Here is a 13,240-nt window from a genome sequence, read left to right on the forward strand (position 1 = left end):
AAATTATATGGCAAATGTACAGTACATTGCTTTCTCAGTCTTTTTTTTTTTTTCCAGTGTTTCGCAGTAGAACAGGGTTCCTACCATCATCTCCCTTAGGTTTAAAAAAACCTGAAACACAGTCTGCTGCAGGTCCTCCAGCATCATGAGTGTGAGTGATCTGAGTCTGGAATACCACTGTCTCTATAGCTTCGGTTACTACTGCTTTCACTGTGATTGTTTTTGTACAGATTCATTCCATTAGGAGGAAATATGGTGTGTATTACAAACTCCTCCTTTGAGATGGGTTCATTGCTTATTGGTAACATCTGAAAAGAAGTCTCCCTGATTTCCAGGATAGAGTTGTCTTTCTTAGTGCCAGCTTCTGCATAGTCATCCTTTCTTCTCCTCCCTTTGCTGTATGCACAGTTCCTTGAGAAGAGGGACCCATTTCTATGAACATACCAACATACTAGAGCAAGAAGGGCAATGGTCACCAGGGCCACAGCCCCACCAATGATGGCAGCCAAAGGTAAATTGGGGTTTTTGTAAGGTTCTTTCTCTTGCTCTCTATTGAGGGTGGTTGTAGGGTTGTACATTCGAAGGGGTGCAGTTTCAGTCTCAATACAAACAGGAGTTTCATCAAATAAGTAGAGGTTACTGGGTTTCCATGGGAACCATGCATACTCTATAGGGTGAGTCAGGCTCCAGGGCTGTTACCAAGTATTCACTGCGTTCCCCTGTTACAATTGTTTCTGTTATAGATCCAAATGCTGGGCTATGGCCCAGTTTAAGCCAGCTGAGTCTTAAAGCAGTCATAGGTAGAGCAAGTTTCCAGGAGATATGAATTGTATCAGAGGTGACAGATTTCACAGTAATTATAATTGTTTTTCTTGAGGGACTCCCTGTAGTTCGCTGATCCTTAGTGAGCTTGGGGTTCTTAATATCTGGTTGTTTGGTCACTGGAGCTGGCCACTGTCCTTGAGCAGGATACACTGTGTTGGGTATTGCAGTGGTTATCTGAATCGTGCTTACAATCCCACTGTCTTTACAATCAAACAGCTCTGCATTGAGGTCCTTGATGGCCATTCCACGAACTTTTTCTGGAGCTTGGCACATGAGCCCACGCACATTGACCTTAACAGGTAGTGACTGTAACCAGTCACGTACCCATTTCATCTTGCACCCACAATACCAGGGATTGTTGCGAAGAATCAGTTGGGTTATATTGTCCAAATCATCAAAGATACCCTGAGGTAAATTACTTAGGTTATTGTTGGACATATCAAGTCGATACAGCTGCCTTAGGTAAGAAAAAGCATTTGGGGGCACCCGGTTGATGTGGTTATCTTGAAGGTAAAGCCTCCTCAGGTTTGTGCCTGGAAGGTTTACCGGTGCAGCAGTCAAGGAATTTCGTACCAGTGACAGTTCTGTTAAGTTAACTAGGTTGAAGAAAACTTTGTCACCTAAACCATGATTGTTCAAAAGATTTCCATCTAAAACCAGACGTTTTAGGCTAGTGAGACCTTGAAGAGATGGTGATGAAATAGTGGATATGCGATTATCATCCAAGCGTAGTTCCTCTATAGTCCTGGGCAAACCCCAGGGAATTGTGCTAAGGTGGTTGCGGGATAGGAAAAGCAGTCGGAGATAGTTACTGTCTCGAAACGCACCCTCTTCAATGCTAACAGCAGAGACAGAGTTATCATCTAAATGCAGTTCTTCCAAATATGGAATTTTTGAAAGTGAATCATAAGTGATAGTTCTTATGTTATTTTCTTGCAAATGTAACTCTTTTACATACTTTGGGAGGTTGGTAGGAAATTCATCTAAGCTGTTGTGGTATAGGTATATTCTTTCTACTTTCAGTAAGTTTTTCAAATCTGAAGGAATCCCAGCATTATTTATTTGGTTGTTCTGAAGGTAGAGAGTTGTAGCATCCTCTGGTATTCCTGTTGGGATGGATGTCAGAAAACGATCATTACAGTAAATGAAACCCGCATCACAGCGGCACACAGATGGACAGGATTTAGCCATAACTGGTAGAGGTGCCACTTGAAGAAACAGCCCAATTTTAGTCCCGATGAGGAAAAGGCTCCAGGCTGGACTGATCATGGTCAGCAGTGTTGAGGTCTTTACACAAGGATTTTCTGTTACTTCAGAGCCCTAAAATGGAGTAAGAAAAGAAAGAAAATCATCAGGCCACCATACTGAAGAGAGCCTTTGAAAAAGAGAAACTAAAGCATTTTAGATCACTTTAGTATTTTAATTGTTTAGACAGGGGCATATTAGGACTTATTGGTTGCTAACAATGAACACTATTATATAATCTCTTTACCTTAAATGTTTCTGGGATATAAATTAAAAAGCATCATGTCCTAAAACTTGTGATCTTACAATATTAAATATAATTAGAGTTTTATTAAATGATCTAAAATATTTTAATGATACTTGTATCAATTTTACAACTACTTATTGATCAAGTTAATCAAATTTTGAATGATTTCTTAATATTCATAGTAATTGACATAGGAATATAATTTGTTATAAAGATAATTCCACTGTTCTTAAAAAAAAACCAAAATTTTCTGTCTACTTCTTATTAAGTAACAGACCACAGATGTATAGAAATGAGCAGTAAAAATAAAATCTATTCTTTTACTATTCAGGAATAGTTTCATGCATCTTTAGATCCTCAATCTCTTCTTTTTCTTTGATTATTAATAGTAAGCCTTGTTTAAAAGCAAAAAGAGTAAAAAATGAATCTTTCATTTACTTTTAGGAATTTTAGAGCTAATATATGCAGCTAATCTAAGTGGAAAATCTAATTCATGTTAAACTATTGTTTTATATTATACAGTTTAATGACTTTATCCATATTTTCCTTATTTTCTAGCCCACAACATGTTTTCACAGTTCATTTATCTTTCTTCAGATTCTAACCTAGAACATGATTCCACTTCCCCCATGGGCTGGTGATTTATAGATTTATACCGATCTATTGTGTAATATAAGCTCTTCTGTACTTTTAGATATTAATTAGCCTTTATAATTTTAGGCATGAAAATAAAACACTTCAATATTTTTCCTACCTTATTTAACGATGTGAGTAAATTTTGCGTGGGTGAAAGTCCAAATGCACATATATTATTTTCCTGGTGAGGGACTGGGACTTATAAACTCTCATTTAGTCCTTGGAAATGTTCTTCACTGTTTATTCAAGAAATCCTATGCCGCACACACCTCCAGATCAGGCTCACTGTTGTCAATGAACATTCCAGCTGCGGTTCAGCATGGTGGGCAAACTCATTAAAGTGGGGGCCAGAAACAATTCAGCTTCCTGTTACTATGTAGGACACATGGCTTCCTATATAAATTTTTTCTTTCTGATAGAGTTCCTGTGTGAAGGTTCCTTTTGTGTAGCTTAATTCCCTTAGTAGAAATTGCCCTCTTTGAAATTCTTATTGGCTCTTCTGTGCAATGTGGGCAGAGATAGTAACTTCAGATCCTCATGAAGAAAGCCATTCATGATGCTAAGGCCTGTATAGTAATAGATTTTTCTCAGGCAGTTACCCCCTACCTTTATTCCCATCCAGGATTATCCAAGTATAAACTTTGTACAGTAGCTACATCCTGAGGTATGATTACCTGCTGTGAAATAGCTATTTCCAGCTTTTGCTTCTTGCTGCTTTCTCAGAATTTCTGGTGCAGTCACGTTATACAAGAACAGGTATTCTCTTTTAAGAGGTAAAGAAAACAAATATTCTTCATGAAAAAAAATGAAGCATACTAAATTTCCTTTATAGTTTTCTTCCTTAAAATATACTGGTATTGAGCATCTCCTGTGAAAGTAAAAGTTTTTTAATGAACTATTAATAATGAACTTGAAAATACTAGAGAAATTGCCTAGAAATTTAACTTCAATTCTTTCTTTAAGCAACACATTTTTATTGTCAGAGCTGGTAGAAAGGGATCTGTTGAGCTCTTTGTTTTTATGCTTCCCAGTTAACTATATAAATAAAGTAGGAGATAATATGACATTGTCATCCAACAGATAGTTACTACCCTTAACTGATTCATAGCATAAGCCCCTTTCATGACTTTTCAGGATAATCTTTATAAGTTCACTTTTAAATCTTAGGCATAAAATGATAAATTGCTTTAAAAAAAAGAATAAATACATGTCGAAGAGGTGAGCAAATACTTAACAAGGACTTTTGATAGAAATGCCTTTTAGAAACATTTGACCATAGTTTTACAAAAGATACACAATCTAAAATTTGAAGAGTAGAAAAGACTTTGCTTCAATGTTTTTATTTTCATTTGCTTAGTTCCTTGTTTGATTCTTTCTGGAGTAAGAATTCCCAGTTGCAGAAGTAGACACCATAACCTTCCTCTTTATGGGTTTATCTGGAGACTCCTTGGTGATTTTGAAATTCTAGGCCCTCAATGTTCTTGCTCAAAAGGTGGCATAAAAGTTCAAGTTAGTTTTCTGGGAGAATACTACTGTAATTTTCTTTTCATACAGTGAATTTGGAAATCTGTATTTGGAATAAAAAGGACATTACTTCCATCTATTCTCCATATAATGACCACCTAGAAAGCATATCAAAACTTGATTGTGGGACTGGAGTTCTGGCTCAGTGGTAGAGTACTTGCCTAGCACACGTGAGGCACTGGTTCAATCCTTAGCACCACATAAAAATAAATAAAATAAAGGTGTTGTGTCCATCTACCACTAAAAAATATATTTAAAAAAAAACAACCCGGTTTGGCATTTCTCTGTAGGCTAAACATGAACATACCAATTTCCACTAATGTACTTTTCATTTCTGAAAGAAGACTTGACTAAAGAGACCAGTGATTTTAATGATGATTGCTCTGCCATTAACTAATATGCATGAGGATTTTTTAGGGCTGGGAATTGGGCAGTAGTATCAGTATCAGTTATGCAGGGTCATCCACTCAGGTGCTTTCTGTACATATAGAGAACACTTGGGTATCATGGGAATATTTGACCCCAAGATTAAGGACTAAAGTAGCAATTTGCTTCTCTGCCAACTATCACCTAGTGTCCAACAAAGATGGCATCTGTTCCAGAATTTTAACTCTCTACTGAATGTGTGTGTTAAACAATGTCATAATTTTTCTTTCTGGTTCTTTCTGAAAATTCTGTTTCTTTTAGTCTGCCACTTAATACCAATGCCATCAGACTTTACTAGCAAAAGAAAAGTTAAAAAAATTATATATAATTTATTACTTAGGCAATGTGAAATGAAAATGGCAGCAGATAGATAAAGCAATCTCTAGTGAATATTGCAAAGTGTACACAGAGGAAACTTTAAATGATTTAATGTTTAATGTGAGGGTTTTGCTCATTATTGTGGAATTATCTTGTAAACTGTTGCTTTCTGTGAAAACCAAGCTGTTGAAATTATAATTACAAAGTTACTTTTAAGAGTTCTTGCTTTAAATGTTTTCTAAGTTAGAAAATTAATCAACATATAAAATAATGTGGTTAATTTAAATTTAGGAAACAATTACTCTAATGTAATTGCATTAGAAACTAATTAAAACTATTATAAAAACAACAAGTGAGAACCTGCTTAAAATTACTAACAGTCAAGCATTTCTTATATTCAGGAACACTGGTAAGGCAAGACATAATCTAAAATTGAGATGAATCAGCTGAAAGAGAATTTAAAATCTTTGATTGTCCCATCATGGCAGACCATAATATTTCCAAAGTGATGATCATAATGATAAACAGAGATGAAACATCTCCCTTTTTAATTTTATATCTGAACTACTTATATTTTACCAAACCAGGCTCTGAGAATATGTATTGGTTTTCACATTAACTCAAAGAGAGAAATATATATACATATATAAAAACTAAATTGATTTGAAAAGAAGGAAGATTAATTTGTTTATTTTACCTGTTTTACATTTGTGAATTGGCTTCCACTGCTGTTTGATATGCAAACTCACATTTTCCATTCATACAATAGTGGTAATAATGTAGGATTAACAGAAAAGCTAAAGCTCATTAAGTTCTTGGAAAATGTACTTCTCTCAAATTGCATTAAAACATAAAACAGATTTCTTAGGCAAGGGTTCTCTTTCACAAATGAAGATTCTGCTTATAGCTAACTCCTCTCACTTGCTCATACTCCTTTCACTTAGGCTCAAAACAGTTCAATTTATGTTTGACTGCATTTTTAAATCATCTTCCCCTTTATATTTGAAAATATAGTGCCAGAGGGGTTTTTTTTTGGCATATTAAAAACTATAATGAATATCTCTCCATCAAAAATAAGCAGTCCAGCTCACATATTTCAACTTCCTCCTTTCTGAGCTGGATCTCCATATTCACAGACATAGACACATTGTAGTTGAATGTGAATGATGAAAAGAAAATGACCCCCACTGGCATGGACACTGTGGCCAGGTTTCCACAACATTGACTTCAGAGCTTTTCTGTCTGCATAGGCTTGAAAGAAGCCATTACTTCTGAACAAAAAGCAATCGATCTTTTAGAAAAATATTGTTAATGGGGTAACTTGGGGAAAGACATAAATGGAGCCCTGGTTACTTAAAGGAATGTTTTAAAATTATTTTAATAAAATCGTTTAAGTATATAACACTTAAAACTATAGCAAAAAGAAGAAACCACATGATTAACTTACTGGTGATCAAAATTTTAATAGGGATCCTTTCGGTTCAGTGTCTTTTAAAAAATTGCAGAGGTATTTTTTTGCATTTATAATGTAATCATCAAGTCTGAAAAGTCTGCAGTTTATTTTCAGAATACACCTAAGAAAACATTTAAATAGATAAGAATGCTATCATTTTGAGATATTTTAAGAAAACTAATAAAAATTATTAAGAATTTATATCTGAATAGAAAACTGATATTTAAATAAAATCAAGAACTTGAGACAATCTACATATTTACATGATTTCTTCTCTGCTAATACAATATTTTTGATCTGGGAATACCTGAGAGAAGAAAGTATTTCTCAGGTTTTGAGAATATAACCTGACACTAAAGTGAAGGTAGATGATGATAATGCTAACTTCCTAAATCCTTTATTTAATACCTTCTGTTTAAGTTGATTTTGACTTGACTTGTCTGATCATTAATCATTTCTTTTTAACAATCTTAGGACCAAGTATAAGGTTTTAAATTTTTGATTTCTTTTTATTGATTTCTCTCACAGAATGATTGGTTAATGCTGAGAATGTTCAAAAATATTCAATCTAAAAACAGATGGCATGTAGAACTTTTAATCGATCAAAAATAACTGCATTATTATTTCGAATAAAATTTTGATATTGAAGAAAACGCATGCTTAATCAAATTTATCCAAGATTGCGATTATTTCTAGGTAAATTGGAACTTATACAGTCATCATCTAGAGTATAAGAAAAATAATTCATTTATTAAGGCTAAAATTGTTGCTAGAAAGTTAAAAAAAAACGAACAACCTATGAATGCAACAACAAATAGTATTTAAAATAAATTATGTATATGGTTTATTTGAAAAACTGGAGTATATCAGGTTAGTTGATAGTGACAGCAAAATGCTTTCTAAGCAGCCTGTCTGGTAGTTAAAATTTCCACGATCATCAGATTTCAGGAAAGTTCCAATTCTTTTAATGCCAGGCAAGCAGAAGGACCTCTAACTCTCCTCTTGAGAGTCATGAAGTCTTAAGGGTTTGCTGAGAGGCAGAGTAGCAAGTATTCCTTTTTGTACTTGGTTTTATCCATACTATTTCCTAGCCTGAAGAAGATTTTGTTTTGTTTATGGAAAATAGGAGCTAAAAGTTCCAAAGCAAAGGATTTTTACTTTCTTCTTTAATGTTACTGGTTCTTTTCCCCAAAGAGTTTGCAATGAATGAATCTAATTCTGCTTCATTTATTTTGACTTGTAGAGTTAAATCAAGCATCCTTAAAACAAAAAGGCAAACTGAGATGTTATCTTTCATCATAGTCATTGTTCTTCCTTTTATGATATTAAAGTCAGACTTAATGACTTAAAGAACCACAATGTAAGAATGAATAAGATGTTAATTTAGTGGAGGTGAAGGTATGTGGTAGAGAGCTTGGGTCAGGGACATGCTTTTAAGTTTGTGCTGACTTTTGAGCAAGTGTAATTAAAAACATGCTTACTTTTGTTAAACCACAAACATTTTGTCTTGCAAATCTGAAATTCCTCTTCTAGGAATTGTGTGAATAGAATTTGGCTTTAAATTTCTAATATTTAAATTTCCATACACTAGTTCAGCAAATATTTATTTGAGTCAACCACGCGGCGAGCACTGTGCTGTTTAGTGAGACCGTCTAAAATCATAAAACACATTTTTTTCATATCCAACTAGGAGTAGTGTATTATTGATTTAAACCAGATGAAGCAAAAGAAAATCAACAACACATAAACTGATCAATCTACAGTCCAGTGGCACACTTTAAAAATGGTCTTTGACCAAATGTGGTATGTGGGTTTTTTTCTCCAAAGTTAGTTACCACGGTAACTTTTGCACATGTAAAGTGAAAGAATAAAGAACAAAAGCTGTCATTGTCCCATCAAGTGAGAGCAATTTCTCCCTCCTCTCCTTTAAACACACATACCTGGAGAGAGCTTTTTATATATTCCTGCATTTGATTCGGGACTAGGGAAGAGATTATGCATGTGTAAAACAAATTAAACTTTAGCTATTGATTAAATTATATTTTATTCCTTTCTACTTAAAATCTTTTCTCTGGAATTCTTGTTAATTGATAAAGTCCTGAAACATGCTCTCTTGTACAAATAAAATGGCTTTCAAAACTGCCTTTTAGTGTGATATTTAACTAAATTTAATGATGTTGTTCTGTATTTTGAAGATGAAAAATGGAAATGTATATCCCTATTTTAGTTATTCAGAGGAAGACCACTCTTTTGGAAGATATTACTAACCATCTTTTTTGTTGGAAATTGGTTTGTTGACTTTTAATAAATTTTTGAAATGATGGAATGTTAGAAGAAACCAAGAAATATCCCTTTTATGCTCTGAAGAGAAAATGCCATTTTGAGGATTAATATTGCTGAGAGATTTACTGTAGAGTTTTTGCCCGCTGGGGGGTGGTACACTCTACCAGAACACTGCTTTCAGAAGCCGCAAGTCAGATGTTGGCTGCTGCTGGCCAGTTTTTCTCTGCTTTAATTACAACAAAGCCTCCTGTTGAGAAGAACAGTGAAGGCCTCTGGGGCAAAAGGTGGGGGGCAGGAGGGAAGTGGGGAATAAGGAAAGAAGGAAGGGGAGAAATCAAGGTCTTTGAAAAATTTACAGAACCTTATTTCCCTAGTTGACTTCATTTATGATGCTCTTCATTTGAAGTGAGACCATTATTTATAATGCTTTTTAAATAAAGTGGTATGAATAAGAGAATATAAAAAGGGTTTATTCAAAATTTTAAAGTTAGCTCTGGATCTAACTATTATTCACATTCTTTGCTAAGTAGCCCACCCACCTTAAAAGGGGAGGAGAGTTGAGAATTGACCAAAATGGCAACTTGAGATCAAATATTTTTTAAATGCCAGACTTAATTTAATATTGGCATGGGCACTGGCATATCAAAACTAAAAAGCAAGAAAGAAGAAATAAAATGTAATATTAAGAGAAGGCAAATTCTCTGCTACCGATTTTTTTTTCTTTTTCTTTTCTTTTTTTTTTGCTACTGATTTTTGTTGGGCTTAAAATTGTTTAAAATAATCCAGAAAGAGAAGAAAGCCTTAGGATGTATGGCCAAGAAGAGCACAGAAAAATATCTCTGCACTGCATTGCATATTTAAAGCTGATAATTATATTTTTCATCTGGAGAGACTGAGTGTTCATTAGGGTCTTGTGTCCCTAGGCAAAAGATGCTGAGCATAATTGGAGTTTCTATTTGATTGGGCAATATAGTCTAAAGAAGAAACTGGGGTAAAGATAATTAATAGCTTGCTAACAAAGTCTGACAGCCACAAGATTTCAACCAAATTTATTTCACACTGCTTCATTTAGCTTTGAAAAAGTTTTGATAGAATTGGAGGCTCCTTAATTAACACTTGAAAGCAAAAGAAACATACCTTCTATTTTGCTGCCACATTTAGTTATGACAAATTTTCTTACTGTTTTTCTTCTTTTGGATAAAACTTTATTTGCTGCCCAATTATGTATTTCACAACTTTATGTTTAGGAAGTGTTTAATTAGGCCTTTTGAACCTAACCATAATTGATTTATAAAGCAAAGGGGTGTGCAGAGAGATGAAAAGCCCAATTAATAACTGATAGATGGTACTACTGGAATACAATATTAATGAATTCATTATGTTTATTCATTCACTAGTATCTTTGCTGATCCTTGGACTTGGTATATTTTGGTAGTGCTCTATTTAGGAAGAGATTTAACTGTAATTTTCTTAGTTAAGTATATGCAATCACATTTTCGTTTTTCGTAACCCTGTTTTAAAATTCAGGCTAATAAATACGTGTGTGTGTGTGTGTGTGTGTGTGTGTGTGTGTGTGTATCTGTGTGCCCAAATACATTATATATTAAAAAATAAGTGACATAATCAATCTTCTAATTAAAATCTGATATTATTATTAATATTTGCAGTGTAGAATAATAATATTATTGTGGTACTTTTAAGGGATTAATTTTCTTTACTCATTCCAAAGATATGAGGATCAGTCATCTGTCACTTTGAGCAGGCATAAGTGATTCTCCCTGAAAACAGACAAATTCATTCTTTATGTTTATACTGGTCAAGACATTTTTATGCAGTTAGGGATAAATGAAAGGCATTGCTACAGCTGAAGCACTTTTCTAGTGGCTTTATTCATGTTTTATGCAAGTAAAATAACACACATGGGCATTTAAAAGTAGATGTATTTATTAAGGAAATTTTAAATAGCTGATTTTTAAAACTATTAGAGAATTTGACTCCATAAATGAAAAAAAATCAAGATGTTTTTCTTTTTAATTCTAAATAAATTAATAAATACAAGCTACCCCTACCCCACAGATGATTGAAAAATATGGGCCTGTTGCACTCTTTACCTCCATGCAACCATTTTGTTTCAGATCTAATTCATTGAAAAAAAAATTGAGAAGATACATTTAACTACTTTTTGAAAGCTTTGTAGTATAAATGCATTTGTTCTAATGTAGGATTTTCCCATTATGAGTTGAAAGTGAATGGATACTCTGCATATCCCACTTGATGAGGGCGCTACTCATTTACTCTTTTCCCTTCTACCCTGAACTCATTGCATACATCAAGCATAGCTTCCAGGGTAGCTTTGTTAGTTTTTCTGAGTAGACTTAGTCAGTTACTATGCTAGTCACATACTACACTTGCCCAAGCAATGGATTTTGGCGTTCTCTGGAGGGGGAATATGGTTTGGAAGAGAATTTCCCCCTCTTCGGAGTTGAATTTACTAGTTGAGATTTGCAACCCTGAAATGCTTGAAGGAGCTTCTCGCAGGATAGCAGTGCAAGCTTTAAAATCTAGGTGTAGCTGTTAATCCTTTACAGAGGCACATAAGTCTCCCAGAGAACTCGGCTTGGCTCGCTGTGAGCAAGATGTATGCTTTTCATGTACTGCGTACTCATGGGCTGAGGGATTATCGATTTTCTTTCACAGTTGTAAAAACAGCAATTGGTGATCATACCACACATACAGTACACACCAAGTTAGCAAGACCTTTCACTTTCCTATCTGTGAAAAATCTACCTTGTATTCTCTAATATTTAATATTTAACTTTCCAACTTGATGTTTTCTATAAAGCTTTCTTCAAATAGCAATTACTCGAGATGGAAAATAGCTATTTTTTATTTTTTGAAAATAAAAGGTTTTAAGAAACTTCTTGGATTTGGCTTTCTAGTCAAATTTTTCCTTGCTGGCTTGCATGCACATATATTGCTCTTACTAGTGACAGAGCAAACGTCCCTATTTGGATTCCTCATGGCACCAAGTCGTTTCTTTCTAGGGAGTAAAAGCAAGCAAACTTTCTGGGACAATCATAAGAAAAAACACGGAAAACACTTACCAGAAAGATGAGAAAAAGCAATCTTATGTGCACCGCTGCTGTAGCTGTAATTCCATTGACTGTGAATTGGAGTAATAATCCTCCCTCGTCTCCCAAACACTGAGTCCAGTCCACACAAAGCCAACGGCAGCTGCAGCCTTAGCTTGCCCTGCTTCACATCACCCCTGCACTGAGTGAGCCAGGGAGAGCATTCCAGTTTACTGCACACAGCCCACCTCCAAGTCTGAAGTTTAAAGCTTCACCTCGCAGTGGTTGAAGAAGGGGGTGATGTCATAGATGGGCAGGACTTAGCCACGCTCTTGTTCAGTGAGGTAACTGGATAATCAGACAGATGAGCTTTGCAAACGCTAGAGGGGGTGAGAGAAGCCGAAATGAGGTGCTCAGCCTGCCAAACCTAAAATGCCATTTGGTCTGTAGGCAGCCTTGGGAATCTCAACATTTTCTAAAGTTTACTACTACAAGGCAGTGATAGCATACTTAGGAAAAATCAAGTGTGTTAGAAGGATAGTTATGAGATTACAATAAGAGACACAGATTTCTTTTTATTTTAAGCCATCTGTATTGAAAAGAAGTTAACAAAATCAAGTTTTTATTTTTCACTAGTTGCAATCATGTTATAACTGTGGAAGATGAAGGCCAGTTACCCCAACTAAATATTTATTCACAAATAAGTACAAAGCAGTTTCAAATAACTAATTTATTTAGGATAAATGGAATAGGAATGCCAAAAGATTTGTAAAAAATCAAAGTATATAATCTGTTCTTTTGGAATTAAAGAATGAGTTATTGTTCTACACATGTTTTACAAAATGAAAGTATTATTTCATATACTTTCACTGTTTTTCCACCTTATTTAAAACTTACTCGATATTCATATTTAAGGACCTCCCCTAAATAAAAAGTTTAACAAAGATTAAATAGAATATTTTCCTTTCTGATATATTTTTGCTGCTATGAGCATGGGTTCAGATATAAACATATTTTAAAAAATCTTTCAGGGGTGGTTTTACCTGGATTAAAATTGTTTTATTTTTATTTAGGTACATGAGGAATCACTGGACAATTACATGACATGGAGATTATAAATTTCTATGCCCACTTAGCAAATTATAAACTTTTATGTTCACTTACAATTTTATAGACTGCTTTCTGTTATTTGGTCAATAGTTGCTTTCAGCT

The 13,240-nt window shown here is 34.3% G+C and overlaps 2 protein-coding genes across 4 annotated transcripts in view; one reads left to right on the top strand and one right to left on the bottom strand.

Moving 5' to 3' along the window:
• The window catches only part of Macrod2 (mono-ADP ribosylhydrolase 2), a 2,075,735-nt gene that overhangs the window by 351,808 nt on the left and 1,710,687 nt on the right, over window positions 1-13,240 (top strand). The window lies entirely within an intron of this gene.
• Flrt3 (fibronectin leucine rich transmembrane protein 3) lies at window positions 9-12,277 on the bottom strand. The gene is given in 4 exon segments (XM_047537625.1): window positions 9-641; window positions 643-2,145; window positions 3,628-3,716; window positions 12,062-12,277. Coding segments are annotated over 2 exon segments (1,950 nt in total). The 5' UTR covers window positions 2,095-2,145; window positions 3,628-3,716; window positions 12,062-12,277; the 3' UTR covers window positions 9-143.

Source organism: Sciurus carolinensis, chromosome 2, assembly GCF_902686445.1.
Source record: "Sciurus carolinensis chromosome 2, mSciCar1.2, whole genome shotgun sequence".
Classification (NCBI taxonomy): Eukaryota; Metazoa; Chordata; class Mammalia; order Rodentia; family Sciuridae; genus Sciurus; species Sciurus carolinensis.